Consider the following 17,145-nt stretch of genomic DNA (forward strand, 5'->3'; position numbering starts at 1 on the left):
ATGTGTGTGTGCGTATTGGCGGTACTGGGGTCAAACCCAAGGCTTTGTACATGCTAGGCAAGCATGCTCCCACCAAGCTGCTGCTTTCGCTCTCTCTGTTTGTGTGTGTGTGTGTGTGTGTGTGTGTGTGTGTGTGTGTGTGTGTGTGTGTGTGTGTACACTGAAAACTAACTTCCGCTTGCCTGCCTATCTGTCCCCTAGGCGTGGGGCCACTCACAGTTTGTTTCTGTGCCTTTGCATTCTCATTTCAGCTTTGATTTTCAAAGATGCTCAACTTCAGGCATGAAGAAAGCAATTAATTTTTAGCATTCAAAAGGGTAAAGGAGGAGGGGATGGAAGAATGGGAAAGGGCATAATTGCAGGTTCTCACTGTCAGTTTATCCCTGGAAAGGGTATTTAATGAAGCTTGGTATTTGTAGGAGCTATTCTCATTGAACTGAGTCATTGTTAGCTGTAAACAGCGATGATACCTTAAAGGCAGCATTGGCCTGGGGGGAGAGCTGGACTTCTCGGGGCACTTCTGCAGGATGGTTGCTCTTCATTAGAAAGTTTTCACCTGTGGACACCAGCCTCTCCGGGCCTCTGGAGAGAGTCACTTATTATCCACAGCCAAGGTTACTCTCACAGTTGGCAGTCTTTGAACAGATGGCATTTCCCACAGGGTTTTGTTATTTAAAGCAAGATCCCCACACAGGGCACCACCCAAATCCTGATCACCTCCTTGTACTCATCCTTTTGGTATACTTAGCAATTAAAGACTATCTCAACGAATCCCCAGAACAGCCTTAGAAGGTAGAAAGACCACCTTTCCCTATTAAAAGCACCCTTTGGGAGAACCTGGCTGTTTTCATCAAATTCAGCCTGCTGGTGGGAAACAGAGGCAGAAACTGAGTTTAGTTCTTTCAGATGAAGTCTCCTTAGGACCACCAGCAAGCCGGGTGCTCCTGAGGTTCAAGGGACTTGGGGTTATTTGTCACAAATGGATTTCTCCCCAGAATCTGTGAGGGTGTGGGGAAAAAAGAAGACAACAAACTTACTAACACACATCTGTAATCCCAGCTCTGAGGTAGGGGGGGTCGCAAGTACAAGTTCAAGGACTGTCTGGACTACAGAAAGTGCAGTGTCAACCCAGGCTAAGTTAGGGCTCCCTGCCATGATGAAACATCATGAACAAAAAGCAAGCTGGGGAGGAAAGGGTTAATTTGGCTGACACTTCCATATTGTAGTTCTTCATCAAGGGAAATCAAGACAGGAAGTCAAACAAGGCAGGAACCTGGAGGCAGGAGCTGATGCAGAGGCCATGGAGGGTGTTGCTTACTCCCCTTGGCTGGCTCAGTCTGCTTTCTTGTAAAGCACAGGCCCACCAGCCCAGTGATGGCACCACCCAGAATGGACTTGCTTCTCCCCCATCAATCACTAATTAAGAAAATGCCTTGCAGGCCTGCCTACAACCAGATCTCACAGAGGCATTTTCTCAACTGAAGATTTCTTCCTTTCAGATGATTTTAACTTGTCAAGTTGACATAAAACTATCCAGCATACCAGGCAACTTAGTGAGCTGATGTCTCAACAGTAATTTAAAACAAAGAACAAAAGTTGCATGTGGGGGATATATCCATGACATAGTGGCTGACATGTACCAAGCCCTGATTTAATCCCCAGTGTCAGAAGAAAAAAAGTTTAGACAGAGAGAGAGGCTATGCAGAAGCCACTAGAATATAAATTCTTTGAAGGTAGAGTCTGTGGCTGTCTTTTGAGAAAAGACATAGCAGATATTTTGTGACCTCTCTCAGGCTGGCCTGGGATCCATATCCTTTTCTAGGTTGGCTCTTTGACCCTGGATTTGGCTGCAAAGCTTGGTTGTGGGTCCTCTCCCCTCATCCTTAGTGTTAAGCATCCTCTGAATCCCCTATAGCCAGTGGCCCCTCTCAGAAGCAGTCATTCTGACCATTAAACTGCTTCTCAGTACCAAAACATCACTCTAAGTTCAACATACTTGTGAGAAATCTAAATGGATAATCTAGCATTCATCCCAGCAAAAATATAAAAGAGGCTGGAGAACACCACCAATCCACAGCAGCAGGTACCTCAATTCCATGACTACTGTGTCCCAGGCACTGTCTTAACCATTTAAACCCTGTGTACTCCATATCATTCTTTCAATTGGCAACAAGAGAGCACAAGGTACCTCATCTAAGGCCACACCAATAGCAAGCCAGGGTCAGGATGTAAACTTAAACTGGGCTGACTCAATGCAACTTAAGAAGTTAAGAGGATGTCTTAAACTTGTGAATTATCAATGACTTGAGCCCAAAGCTTTATTAGACCTCATAGACAAGATAGAGAGATCAAGGAGACTGAGTAGCCAGAACACCTCTCCTCAAGCCCTGTTGAGAACCTTGCTACCCATGTTCCCACAGACCTGTCCCTTAGTCCATCTTGTCATCCTACCTATCTCCAGACCCTCTGCCTTTCTGCAGGCACATCTTGTTGTCAGCTTATCAGAAAACAGCACTGAAACTCTGCCTTCTACTTCCAAATCTCAGAGTCTTGGTTTTAGATGAAAACTACTTTCCAGTCTATTTCCACTACTAATCATTCTAACCAAGAAAAAAAAAAAAAAAACCTGAACATCAGTTGAATGCTTTACCACATTTGTTAAAGTTAAAACTGGTGTGAGCTGCCCAGTACATGGAGAAGCCTGTGCAGCTGGTACCCAATGAAGTCGGGACTTAAGGGTTCTGACTCTGAAGACATGTGTGGGGCTTTTGCGAGCTCAGGGTCAGGAGTTTCTTCAGTTCCCCAAAGTGCAGCATGACTCCAGATTCACCGAACTTACGTTTGCATGCAAAAGCCAACTCCATCTTAAGGTTCAAAGATGAGCTTCAACACAGCATGGGTGTCCGTCAGGTTGGTTAAACAATATCAGTCCATCCCTTTTCCATATTCTAGCGCAAAGAAGCAATTGCTAAATCAGCAAATTGACTGTGGCCTATAGGAACCTAGAGGGAGCTACCCAATTCAGGTGCTTTCTTTTTCTCCTTCTCAGTCAAGCAGGGTTACTGTAAGGACACACTTTAAAAAGCAGCTCATTGTGGATGTGGTTTTGTCTCACGGCCCTCCAACACAGAGGTACATGGATGTGAGCCACTGCCCTCCTGCTCTGAACAAAGCCTCAGAGTCATCCTGTAGAGCACCATTCTTGCTATTTGGACCAGCAGCCAAATCTTAAATGTGTCCAGGATTTGTATGAGGAAAAAAATTGTTGGTTTTAATCTGTATCATGGTGGATTAGATTAATTATTGGGCTGCAATCCCCACTTTTTATTGACTGATTAACCAAAGGTGCTTTGGTAGTAAATTATGATATCACCTGATACATTCAGCAGGGGCTTGCCACGCTTGTTAAATAGAAGACAACTCCCTAGAGCCACACAGAAACTGGGGCCCAAAATGGAAACTGTCGACCCTATGGATGTTTCTGAGCCTCTCAGTTTCTTACCAGGGGGCAGTCACGCAGTGGGACCAAAAGCCACATGTTGATACTTCGCACTACCTGCTGACGGTTGTCCTGCTGCTTCCCAGTTGTCCTCCTAACAGTAGAGGTACAGTCTCCAGGGACTCAGAAGACAGGGGTGGAGCCGTACAGGTCATCACACCTTACCTCCTCCGTATTTGCAGACAATAGACCCAAAGCTCAGCAACGGAGTCACTCTGCTAAGGAACAGCAGAAACACGGAATCTACTTCCCAGGCCATTGCTCCCGTCCCCACATGGTGCTGTGGTTTCTGGGACACATGAAGCTTTATTTCCATCAGAGAAAAAGAAGGGTTGCTAGAACCAAGGCACAAGTTTTCAGACAGTGATTGGTTCTATTCCAGCTCTAGGCGCGTGTGTTATATGATCCTAGGCAAAATGTCTAACTGTTCTGCTCCTCAGTTTACCAGTTTACCAATGGGAAATAACAATCGTGGATATATTTTGGAGGTTTGTTTTTAAGGTTAAAGGAATTTAAATATGCTTAGCCTTTGGGCTCAGGCTTGCCCCACACAGAACACAGTACAAACACAACATCTCTGTTATTGTCAGCACATCAAGCAATCAATCGATTTTCTAAGTCATTCTCATGGTTTCCATTCTGGAATATTCAAAAGGAACATGCTTGTAACCCACTATCCAGTGAGCCCCAAGTGTCTCACTGCCCCACCAGAAACACTTATTTCTCTTTAGGGTTCCACCTCCTTCTCTCTCCATCTCTTACTCTTTTATGCTTTGCTTCAACTAGATCCAACCTCTTAGTGACAGACATTCACAGAAAGGTTTATATCTACCCACTGCCTCCTACACTAAATACCTTTCTTGAGAGTGAAACATGGGCTACAGTTGTTTCCCAAGTTAATATCAACATAGGATGAGATGAACACAAGTATACATGTATGAACATACATAACTAGTCTAATATGTATACATGTATATTTATTATATATAATACAATATACCTTTAAAGAAAAGTTTGTGTGTATGTGAATAAGTGAATTAAGTGTCCATAAGTCCTTCATTCATAGATTCAAGCAACTGCACATTGAAATTTTGTGTTTAGAGTAAGATATTTCTCTGTAGTAGAGCAGTTGTCTAGCATATATAAAGGTCAATCCCCAGGACAAGAAAAATAGGAGGAAGAAAGTGGAGGAGGAAGAGGAGGAGGAAGATGATGATGAAGAGAATGAGAAGAGAAGGAGAGAAAAATATTATCTGTACTAAATAAGGACAGTTTCATTTTCTTGCTATTACTCTATAAGCAATGTAACAACCATTTCCACAGAATTACAGACTCTAATACTCTAAGACCAATTTAAAGTATGCAGGAGAATATGTGCAGGTTCTGTTAAAGCACTTTGCATTTTATCTATGATCCTTGAGCATCTGCAGATTTTGGTATATGTAATGGCTGCTGGAACAAGATTCTGTAGATGCTGAGGTAAAGCTGTGTGTTATAGAGATACCAGTTTGGAAATAAACTTGTGAAGAAAAGTATAAGCCTTCCAAATCTGCATTGTTTAGTTCCTTATAAACTTACTTAGCTATAGAAGGTGAATTTCAGGCTTGAGGTCAGTTCAGACTAGGATGAAAGACCTTGTCCACCCCTGACCCATCCCTGACACATTATGGGAACTGCACTGCTCTGCAACTGAAACATTTTCAAACTGAATACTTTCTATGGGCAAATACAGTTCATTAGGATGTGTGTTGGCCTTGCTAGGGGCCCAAGAATCAGGCTAATTTTCACAAATATTTTTCACCTCCATGGGTCCCATAGCACTATGATAGAGTCTGGCTCTTGCTGATGTTTGTGAATACTCCATAGCAAAAATGCAGTACATAGCAAGCCAAATTTCAAGCTATCACCAAATAAATATGACATTTTAGTTTATAAGAGCATTGCATATATTGTAAGTCAAGGGGAAATTTATCTGTTTGGAAATCCTTGAAGAAGAAACAGCTGCAGTCACACTGCTAAATTAAGAGTCCTGGCCATCCCTAAAAACAGAGCTGAATCTTACCCCTTCCTAAGCAAGGCCATGACACAGATTGACAGCCAAGCCAATGACTTGGTTCTGGTTCAAGAAGATCCTCAGCTCTTCTCAACCACTCTTTCCTGCTAGCTTGGTTTCCTTCCCAAAGAGGCCATGGAGGCCTAGCTTGAGTTGTTGGTAGAAGAGGTGTGCTGTCTGTCTGCTTATCCTTCCCTTCCTCTCTGGTCCTATGGAGGCATCTCTCTTGTGGCTTTCACTCCTTTCACAATGTGCAGTTTGCTTTTCCTGGGGTATATTTGCTTGTACTTACGGACTAGTATCTTGCTTACCACTCCAAGTGTTTGTAAACAAAGTTCATGGAAGGGTCCAAGAGACAGAGTTCAACACCTGCCCAGGTGGCCTTGGACCTAGGCAAGCAACGATAAGAGTAGTTGGTAGTTTGTCTTTCTGAAGCATGGTGAAGGAGCCTGACTTGTGACTCTGGGGTTTTATTTTTCTGTAGAACGTGCATGACTCTGTAGGGCCAGAGGAAGGAGACAAGAAAGACAGAAAACAAGAGAGAATTCTTTAAGCTGAGCCATCTATAGGGTGATGATTTGTTCTAAGGATGCAGAGTTTTGTTTGTGAACATTAGAGCCATGACTGGTGACTGAGATATACCCACTCACAGTCTTTAGTTACCCTTAGCAACTTTGAGAGGGGCTTCCAACACCCGAATTACACATAAAAAAGATGAAGTCTGCATCTAGACTTCTATAACTCACAAAATATCTCCATCCCTCTCTCCCCAACGCTTGCTTCTCACCCCTGGGGATCCTCTCCTTCACACCCATACCTGTCTATTTCCTGGTCACCCCTATCTGTACTAGAGCCCGTTTCCACGGGAAAATGATGGTAACAGGCGGTGAAGGGGTCATCATGCCTTAACTTACTATAGAGCCCTGTCTGTTGCCCTGATTTTGAGCCAATATGCTTAATTGACTGTCGTTAACTCACTCGTCATATTTTTCATTCTTGAACTTTCAGAAAAGGTGGCAGTAGTTAAAGCAACCCATTAACTACTCCCTTTAGGGTTCTATCTTCCTATTGGGCATTCTCTGGCTCTCCACACCTAGAAGGGTCGGTGGGGAGGGATGGGACTTGGGATACTTGCCACAGAGAAGCATGACTTGCACTTGTTTGTCAGGGGTAAATATGGTGCCCTATAGGCTATATGCTAATGAATCTGTCTCTCTTTCCCCTACACAGGGCCTGGAGCAGTCATTGATGGTGTAAATTCGGCCTCTAGAGCACTGGCTTGTCTCTGGCTCTCGGGGACCTTCTTTGCCCATTTCTTCATCAAGTTTTGATAAGGAACCATAGGTCCTCTGAGCAACGCCTGCTTCTCCATATCACACAGACTTTAATCTACACTGTGGAGGGCAAACCAGTTTGGGCTTCTTTTTGTTTATTTTTGTTTTTCTTGACTTTTGTTTGTTCGTTTTCTGGGATTGATTTTCAAATTTGATTTGATTTTTCTCTTTTTTAGTTTGAATGAGTGGGGTTGGGGGTTGGGGTGGGCAGGGGTCTACCAAGGGTAGGATAATCATTCATTGGTGTGCCCCCAAATGGAATCTGTTCCTGCTGCCTTGGCCTTCCTTTTCTCTACTTCTCTTCCCACAACCATTAACACACACACACACACACACACACACACACACACACACACACACACACACAGAGGCATTCCACAAAACTGCGCAAAAAGACTATGTCCCATGACAAACACCCTGAAGGTACAACTTGACTTACAATGTAGTCCACAGTAAGAGTTGCATCTACGTGTCCTATTGTCTTTTGAGCTTTCAATCATTTCCCCAGTCAAAAGGGACATATCCTTATCCCCATACTTATCATCACCTATTCCATTAGGCTTCCCACTTTTTCTTTGTAAGAAACTCTCTCACTATATCCATAGATATGCATATAACTACACCCACATGTAAGATTCTGCCATCTTCTCTGGCCTTTCTGCTCTAGGCATTTCTTCCACTACCTGTAAGAATTACAGGCTTGAGACTACGCATGCAGCCCACAACTAAACATTTACAAGTCAAGTAACAAAATGAGGGAAGTATATTAATGCTAATACTTCCCTTAAATGCTGTCACAACTCATGAAAAGGCGATCAATAGCTGGCTAATTATTTTATCAAGCTATCAAAGCAATCATACCATTATCCAGCTATTCAATTGATTTATCTCTCCATCTAGTTCTATCCACCTGTCTTTCTCTCACACAATCCATTTCCTCTATTTATCATAACATCAATGTAATTATCTCACTGTTCTCTGTTTCTCTTCCCACTACTCACTATCAGTTCCTCACTGTATTAACCTCTGATCATGTATGTCCATGCCACTATCTCCATTTCTCCACCATCATCAATAGACATTGTCATCTTCAAATCTGCCTAGCAACTTCTTATGTGAAAGCCAGTGAGCTCACAGGCTAACTACACAGACGAGCAATTTCCTATGCCGTGGATCCTTGGGAATGTGGAAACCCTTCCACCCAAATTAAACATTGGGAACAGATGGACCAAAGTAGCAATCTAAAGATCAGTCCCTCACGATTCCCAGAGAGACTGTTTCCTGAAGCGCCTTCTTGGGAAGCAGACGAGCCCTGGGGAAGCTTGATTATGCTGCATCTCTCCTTCAACAGCTGGAAGATCAAGGTACCAACCTCATGCTGCTCTCAGTCTTTCAAGAAAAGTGCACGTCAGGAACTTGGAGGAACTTCTTGGTCGCTGGCTTTCATTAGCAAAACGAACCTGATGAGAACCACCTATCTGTCCCTTCTTTGTAAAGAAAACAGTCCATCAGCCGAGGTGTGATAACTATAGCTAAGCATCTCCCTTCTGCTCCAGTTTTGATTTGAATTGTTTGAAAATTATCCAGCAAAGGGCTGATGGAGGCCAATTACGTGGTGCATGTGTTGACAACTCTGGTATTTGTTTCAGAAAGCTCTTCTAAGCTGAGGGCACTTGAGCTACTGACTTAATTTCCAAGCACTTGATTAACACAACATGGCAAACAGGCAGGAAATGTAAGTAATACTGTTTCCCAGGCCCTTTCTCTAGCACGTTGGGGATAAATGTCCCCACATTTCTGTGTTTGAAGCAGGCCTAGTGTACAAAGAAGATCAAATCCAGCCTCTCAGCACTGTCTCTTGGGAACAGAAGAACTCAGCCAACAAGGGAACCTGCAGTTCAAATGAACAACGTTGAAGGCCACAAAGGGATCTCTCTAGGGACTAGCTTACTGAGTGAGTTGAGAAGGAGTCCCAACCGTGACTTTCTCACAGACATGTCCTGCCTCCCTCTGGGACCCTTTTCAGGTCCGCCTCTGAAAACTGATAACTATGGGTTCCATTAGAGTTCAGTTCCTGTTAAGCTTCACTGATCGCTCCAGTATAAGTGTCCACTCTGTGCCACTATGGCCATATAAATACAATACCCACAGTGGGTACATATAGACCTGTGTATACATATTCGCATATACACAAATGCAGGCTTCCTTGGCATACAAAAGCTCGGCGCTGTCATAAGAGATAGAGCCGGGGTGAGCAAAATTAATACTCTACTTGCCAGCTGTAAACAGACATCTGCATTTCCTAGCGAGCTGCCAAGAATGAGACTCTGAGAGCATAAATGATGTGCCAAAAACCAGTCTATTTATTCCAACTTCCAGAGGCAATCAGGAGCAGGCACGGAGTCAGAATTACAGGTCGGATATATGAATTTCAGATCTGTCACCGCACTCAGCACCTGGGAGTGGGTTGGTGTCAAGCATTGTATGAGACATAAACGTGGCATTTGAGTTTTCTAATAATCCTACATTTGTTACTTTGGAGAAAAGGAAAATGTGGATGCCATGGGAACTGAAAAGTGTTGGGTGATCTGCTGCTTGAAATGGACAAGCTGTAACCGTTCTTCACCACCTTGCACAAGCAGATCATCAGAACCCCATTGAGTATGGACTCAGGGTCACCCTGCAACTCTGCTGTGCCTAGTCTCACTGGATACTAGATGTGTCTCTGGTAGTTACCTTCTCCATCCAAACTTCAGAAGGAAAAAACATGCTCTAGCCAATCCTCATGTCTGGGAAAAAGAAAACCAAGAAGAAATGACTCCAGGCAACTGGGTACCCGATATGAAAATGACTTCTACAGAACAGACATGCCCCAGCTCCTGTGTTATCTGAGTGACCTTGGTGAGGATGGCTCCATGTGATGGGAGCTGGTTCCCACACTTTGAAGCAAGCAGAACAGCAGCTGCTCGCTAAAAACAACATACACACTTCCACATGCCTTTCCGACTTTACACATGAAGGGGGGATGGATCAGGCCTACTGGACAGATTTGTTCAGCCTATCAAGGGTGGGTGTGGGGGAGGGATAAGGTTAGGAAAAAAGGATCACATTAGTCTGAGTAACTGGTAGAACATTGTGGGTTTTCTAAGTGGAAACCACGTACAATTTATCAAGAGATTAAGTAAAAGGAATTCAGCAAAGGTAGTTATCCTAAAACATTTCCCCTTCCCAAAACAATGCTAATTTGTCCTACCACCAAAGTAACGCCAATGAAAGTGCTAGTGTTAATGGCTCTGGCCGAGCTTGTTTTTAAGTAGTTTAATGTCAAGTGCCTGATACAGTCATCTGCAAGTTTAATCAAGGGTGTTTAGATTTTCTTTCTTGTTCTCATTGGGAAGGGTGGGGATGTAGTTGTCAAAACACAGATAGCTCTGACCCAGATAGCTCAATACATGGCTCTTCTGCTGTGGGCTACAATTGTGTGCAGTTCAACAGAAGGAAAGAGAGGACTGTGTATCACCCAGATGACAGGATCTTCATCCTCGGAAGTTCATACTGCTTTGGGATGTTGTTCATGGGTTGGGAAGTTGGTTTTCAAAATCTGGTGTGGTTGGGGTCTCAAGGAGCTCCACCGCAGAGGCTGAGCTTTAAGAATCTCTTTCTGCATCCCTCTGGTCAACTTGTCCTCAGCAAAGAGGACGAGCAAATTCTACCTATCTTAGAAAGAAAGACCAAAAGAGCAGAAAAGCCCCAAAGTAGATAGTTGATCCCAGATTGTTTATCACGGCCACTGGATCAAGAATGGTTGAAGTTTAATACTATTGTTTGGGTTGATGCTTTCGGGAGGGGCACATGTTCTTAGTAGCCCATAGAGCAATTGCCAGCCCCATAAGAGATGGTGGAGGGGAATAGCTTATGAAGTTACGAGGGAGTATCTGTCCCCAGTTTGATCCTGAGTTTTCACCAGAATAGGAAAAACAGTATCTAGAATCGGGAACCCTAAAGCTGTTCCTGTTAGAGCTAGAGGAAGCAGCATAATTACTATTTCTAATTTGGGGGCAAAATGTATTTTTCTCCAACAGCAAGAACATTTGGGTTTTACTTGGCATAAGTCTTACTCCTAGAAATTCTCATGTACAATTGCTTCCCCCCTTATTATCCAGAGCTCCCCTCTCTTTCTTTCAAGACAAATGCGTTTGAGTAGCTACGGCAACACTTCACAGGTGTTTAACTAGGAACGCAACAGTGTACAGGATGCCGTATGATGAAAACTTCTAATGACCACACACACACACAAAAGCAAACAAATAAAAATGCCAGGCTCATTTCCCCCATTTCTTACATAAGAGAAGAGAAGTAAATGGAAGGAAGAAGAAATAGATTTGCAATTAAAAATGTGACAAAGAGATAAAGCTGAACCAGTGCAATTTAGCCTTCAGGTGCAGAACGTGGAGCCCAAAAGAACGTAGAGTGGACTTAATTAGATGCAATTGTCTTCACAGTGAAAGTAGTCAGCAAAAACCAATTTCCAGCATTTTGGAAGAGACTTCCCGCACCCCCTTCCCCTGAGTGGTGCCCTTTTAAGGCACATGGTTGTTTCACACCACTAGGTGGAGAAAGAAAGATTGGGAGCCTCTACTATCCTTGTGGGGCTTCATACCAGGTTATTTGGCAGAGTTTCAGAGTCTCAATCATAACAATGGTAAGTAATAATAGCTGCCCTTGTGTTAGTGAAGAGGAACATTTTTAATCATTCAGAAATTCTTGTGACATGTAAAGTGCAATTGTGAGGAATGTGTGGGTGTACGAAAATGTATCTGTCAAGTTCAGAGTCCTCTAGATTAAAAAAAAAAACTTATATGATTATCAATGGTGCCATTAATAGCTGTGTTGGACAATGGATGTGCCCATTTTCACCATTATTCTTAAAACAAATCTATGTACTGATGCTTTAAAAGTTTATCACATGATACAAGAATATGATTTTGTCAGCCTTTAAAACTTCCCTTTTTTTTCCTTTTGCATTCTTTCTTATTTTTTTTCCTTCAAAAATCAATGAAGACTTGATTTCTGTCAACCATTGTATTGAGGGTGAATATACTACCTGGATTTTGTGCATGTTACATTGTAGCTGTAACCTTTTCTAATTCAGGATGAACACAAGACGGTTGTGATTGTGCAGTGTATCAATAAAGTTTGAAGACATTTGTAACTTTTAGGGGGCTCTTCATTAGGATGTCCCTTTGAGATCCAGTAATGGCAAAAAAAAAAAAAAAAAAAGAAGAAGAAGAAGAAGCAGTTATGTGTTGTAGACTTTGGGGAGTCATTGTGATCAGAAATATGAGTAATGCCCCCACCTTCCTCTCTCCCTCTCCCTTTTTCCTGTTCTTTCTCCTCTTCTACACACACACACACACACACACACACACACACACACACACACACACACACACTCAGAGCACTCTATTTACTTTCTGTATCTTATGTCTAGCAAACATCTATGCTATTTACAAACAACAAAACGTTCAGCTCAAGCCCCAAAACCTCAGTTATTTACTGACATTGGCTAAATTGAAATCAGAAGTTTCCTAAAACAATGACTGGGTTCCTCTCAGTTTGGCCATTCTTTCCCTTCAGAGTCTCCACTACTTCCTTTGGCTGAAGTCTGCACCTTTCGCCAAGGATGGCAGTAATGATGTACATTCGTTCTTGAATGGAGGTGCCACCAGATTATCATTCAAAGTCTCAACTGTCATAATATACATACAATAAATAGGAATATGCCCCATTTCCCAGGTTGTCATCTCTAAAACATTTTATTTTCCCCCGACCCCAACTTCTCCTCCATTACCACATTGTTTTTCTAAAAGAATGGATAATAAATTTTAAAAAAGCACTTTCTCTCAGCAAGCTGTCCCTCAGTGAGTCCTTCCCGGGAGATATTTCATCTTGGATTGGACACACTCAGCCTTTTTACCTCTCATCTGTACCATTTGTGATTTTAATACACCGTCCCATTGCTTCATCTCCAAATTCTGATGTGTTTTATTTTTATTTTCAACCCCTAGATTGCTCTAGGCTTCTCGCAGATAAAGCTGAGGGGAATGGGCACTGATGATTTGGGAGTTCAGGATGGGATAGATAAAGATTCTTGATCTCATTTTACAACACAAGTAGCTTTTCTGGAAAAGTTCTTGAGCTAAAATTTTGAGACTCGTATTCTTATTCTTTTTGGTTAATCCAGAGCTTCTGTGACTCAGTTTCCCCTGAGGAAAAGGAACACAGACACCTCAATACATGAGCTATATGTGTGCTTTGTAAATCAAAATGGCAAGTAAATGCTTGGTACTGATGACTGGAAGTGTCTATTCTCCTTGTGTTTGGTGTGAGAGCATGGCTTCCCCATTCCCCTACTGACCTTCACTCCTTCCACATTCCCTTTCTCTCCATACTTTTCCTTCTTTTTTTTTTTTTACATCACTTTCCTCCTTTATGCACCTGACTCTCTTCTGTTCCTGTTCATGCCACAACAATTTCCCATCTACCTGCTCTTTTTTTCTGGTAGAGACATTTACCAGTGTTTCACTCCATCTGGCCACTCTGCCATCAAACATCAGTGTACCAATTTATTCTTCCATCAGCTAACCACTCACCTAGCCATTCACATATTATTTCCCCATTTATACTACCCTAATTCTGTCTATACAATCATGCGCCTCCCTAATGTGACTGTGTTCTCGGTCTATTTATTTAAGCCATCTATCCATTTCTTACCTGTCAATCCATCTGCTGAGCATCCTCCAGCTAGCCTTTGGCAGAAATACCTATTTCTCAGCCCACTTCAAGGTAATGAAAATCTTGGCTGTTATCTCTCTATTCCACAAGGGAGGCTTTATCTAGTTATTCTGAAACACAGTCGCTAAACGATTGGATGCATTTTTGTTATCTTCACCCCAAATACACCCTATTAAAAACGTACACCTACAGAAGTGCTTTGGGAGACGTGTAAGGGCATAGCTGCTCCTGTTGAAATGTGTTACATTGGGAAGAAGATGGAGAATTAGGAGTGAAAACACTCAGACGAAGCTTAACGTCTCATATTTTTTGTATGTTTGGTTAGTCGTTTTAACTACTGTCTAATAACTTGGATTTATTTGGGGAAAAGGTCTCTTTCTGTGGTATATGCAGACCTTTTACTGAGAACCCTCCTTCCTCTGCTCCCTAGTGCTAGGATTACAGATGTGTGCCACCATGTGCAACTTCATGCTTAGCTTCCTAACACAAAGATTGCAGTTGTGCAGTGAACACAGCCAATGACTGCAGAAGCAGACAGGAAGAGCCTGAATAGTGACCCCCCTTCTTTCCACAGACTTTTATTTGATGCTTAGTAAACTAGCTACCTTTGTGAAAGCTAAGGGTGACTGATGCTGTCACTGAGACCTTTGATCAGTTCTAGAACCCCAAACCGGGACACCACAAGTGATGCTGCCACGGTGTCATCATAGTCGTCTGGTCTGGAGGGTTCTCTTCTTCCTCATAGGCAGTCTGTTTATTCATGTATTCATCATGCATGCACCACATCTGCAGAAAAATTCCCCCAAGGAGTTCACATTTAAGATAAGGAAAGAGCTGTATAAAAAGGAACAATTACAGTAAAATATTGCAAGTATTATGATAGAAAGATGAGAAAATGGTTGTAGGCTACAGAACAAATATTGGGAGATAATTAGGAGACTTTCTTATTTTTCCCTATTGATCCCCCAGGGACAAAAATCTGGGATGTAAACAACTAAGATAGGCAGTGGACATTGCTCACAGATATTATTAATACAAAATAAGCAGGTTAACAGAACTATGGTGCATTCACTGTTCAAGAAGTCTGTGATGGAATAAATAAACATTTGTTAAGGGAATAAGTACCAGGAAAGTCATTAAAACTCAAAACACCCAAAGGGACACACTATGCAGTTCGTGGTAAAGCTGAGTCAAGACCTTTGGGATGGGTTGGACTAACATCCAAAGTGTCAAAACTGGCTGGAATCTAAAGCTCCATCTCCATGTAGGGTTACAGAGTGCATTGTCCCTCCTGCACCAGGGAGCTCTATGAGCCTTGGTGGTAGTTGAGAGAGTTAGAGGTGATTGGGACTTGGCAACAGTGGAGACCATCATCAGATGCAAAGGGTGGCCTTACTGGGTTCTGGAACAAGGCTCCACAAGATAAGATGCCTCAATTTCTCTGCCTTGGGATGAAATGGCAGACTTATTTGCATTTAAGTGTTTAAAAGCATCTCTTCTTTCAAACACAAGAGTGGATACAGTATTTACTTCTCCATTAACTATCTCTAGTGGGATGTATTTTCTTTCATTTACTTAGAGTCCTCAAACCAAGTATTTTCCCCAGAAATGTGGCATGATACAACTAGGGGGATATCTTTTTAAAATTACAACTTTACAAATTGCCTTGGACCAATTTCTGCCTTCGCTGAACTTCATTCTCAACTCTGACAACATAGTGGCTATAATAACCACCTTCCAAGACTGCCTGTTAGAAGTATTAGACTATTAGATGTGAATAGGTAAAAATGTTAGTGTAAGCCCTGATGAGAAACAGTTTGTTGCAAAGTAAACACTGGTTTTATTCTCTTATCCTCCCCTTAGACACTCAATGTCCCCATTTTCCTAAGCTTCTGAAAGAGATCATTCCAGCTATGTTTGCTTCTTTGGAAAAATCAAGGCATGCTTTCTATGTCATTCCCCTATAGAAAAGCAAAAAACAGACAGATATTTCTGAGGCTTGGATTATGAAAGGGCACAAGCTTAGAAAATGCCATTAGTAAGGTTTTTGGTAGATCCTGACTTTCCAGGGCACCACTACAGGCACAGAGATAACAAACTAATGGGAAAAGTAGTTATTTTCAAGAAAAGTCCAGCTCAGATTTAAAAGTATAGGATGGGACAAGGCCTTTTAGCATTCACCAGTCCCAGGATTCCATTCCATAAAGAGTAGTCCAACACATCATTTAAGGCATTATGCAGAACCAGAAGACCATTGAACTCAGACTGGGGGATTCTAGGCACACTTCTAGAAGAGGAGATATGAAGTCGAGTCTTCAAGGAACAGAGGAATGCAGCCAGGAAAGTGTAGGGGGGTGAGCGACATACAGAGTGCCATCCCATAGACCCCACAGATATGGGAGAAACACAAGAAGGCTAAGAAACTGGGCATGGGAACATGGGCCACTTGAAGAAGTGTGGTTGTTACAGAGGTAGCTCAGAAGAATCCAGACAGGATCAGCAAGAACCAGGTATGTCCAATCTTTTGCCACTGTAACAATTTTTCATCTGCAAAGTTCACACTGGAGAACCACCAAGTAAATGAGTGACAAAAGAAACTAAACACACCCACACACACCCACACACATACTTACAATGTTTTGAGTACATTTATAATATTGTGTTGGGCCACATTTATAACTACATGACTATACCTGGGGTACATGCAGTCCATAGGCCACAGGCTGGACACTCGTGGTAGACTCTCAGAACCTTTGCAGCAAGTGACCATATGCTGGAATTCACCCTAGAAGAAACAAGGGAGTAGAAAGATTTACTCAGAAGAGGGAAAGGGTTGGGTTTGCAGTTGAGAAAGACCCTCAGGCCACAGGGTTAAAAACAAACAAACAAACAAACAGTGAGAGGGACCCCTGCCAGGAAGAACTAGAATGAACAGTCAAGTGAGAAGGGGTGAGGAATAAGAAGCAATAAGCAAGTTAGAGTAATGTTGAGGGTTCAGCTGATGTTCGAGACCAGAGGAATGGCATACTGTAAGATGTAGAATATACATGCACAGTATTCCATGTTTTCAGCTCAGCCAACTGGGTAGAAGATGGCTGATTCTAAAATCTTAGGGAGACGATGCTATTTGATGCTGTTTTGGGCATATTCAGTTTTAAGTACCCTTCCGTAGAACCTCCAGGTGGAGATGTTTAAGTGCCATCAGCATTTTCCTGAGTCATCCAATCATATCGGCATGGTCCACAAGGGATGCCTGATTTCTTTTCTCTGCCATCCTCCCTAATTCCAGAGGAACTTTAAGCTCCTCAGATCATCCATCTGCAACTCGTTTCTTATCCTCCATCTCCTCTTTATCTTGATTTTGTCTTGAGAAGGTACTGTTTTTATTGCTTGCTGTGATGGAAGGTAAAGCGCAGATCCCTGATTAGGCAGTCAGGAAGTAACAGATGATTCCAGCAGGGAAG

The 17,145-nt window shown here is 42.5% G+C and overlaps 1 protein-coding gene across 6 annotated transcripts in view; it reads left to right on the forward strand.

The window, feature by feature from the left end:
- Opcml (opioid binding protein/cell adhesion molecule like) overlaps positions 1-12,102 on the forward strand; it is a 1,141,264-nt gene extending 1,129,162 nt beyond the window's left edge. For all 6 annotated transcript variants that reach the window (XM_052755526.1, XM_052755555.1, XM_052755507.1 and 3 more), the window contains one exon: positions 6,783-12,102. In XM_052755526.1, coding sequence (XP_052611486.1) covers positions 6,783-6,883 — 101 coding nt within the window. In that variant the 3' untranslated portion in view covers positions 6,884-12,102. The remainder of the gene's footprint in view (positions 1-6,782) is intronic.
- The last annotated feature ends 5,043 nt before the right edge of the window (positions 12,103-17,145 follow it).

The sequence above is a fragment of the Peromyscus californicus genome, unplaced genomic scaffold (assembly GCF_007827085.1).
Source record: "Peromyscus californicus insignis strain IS unplaced genomic scaffold, ASM782708v3 Scaffold_11__1_contigs__length_118956290, whole genome shotgun sequence".
Classification (NCBI taxonomy): Eukaryota; Metazoa; Chordata; class Mammalia; order Rodentia; family Cricetidae; genus Peromyscus; species Peromyscus californicus.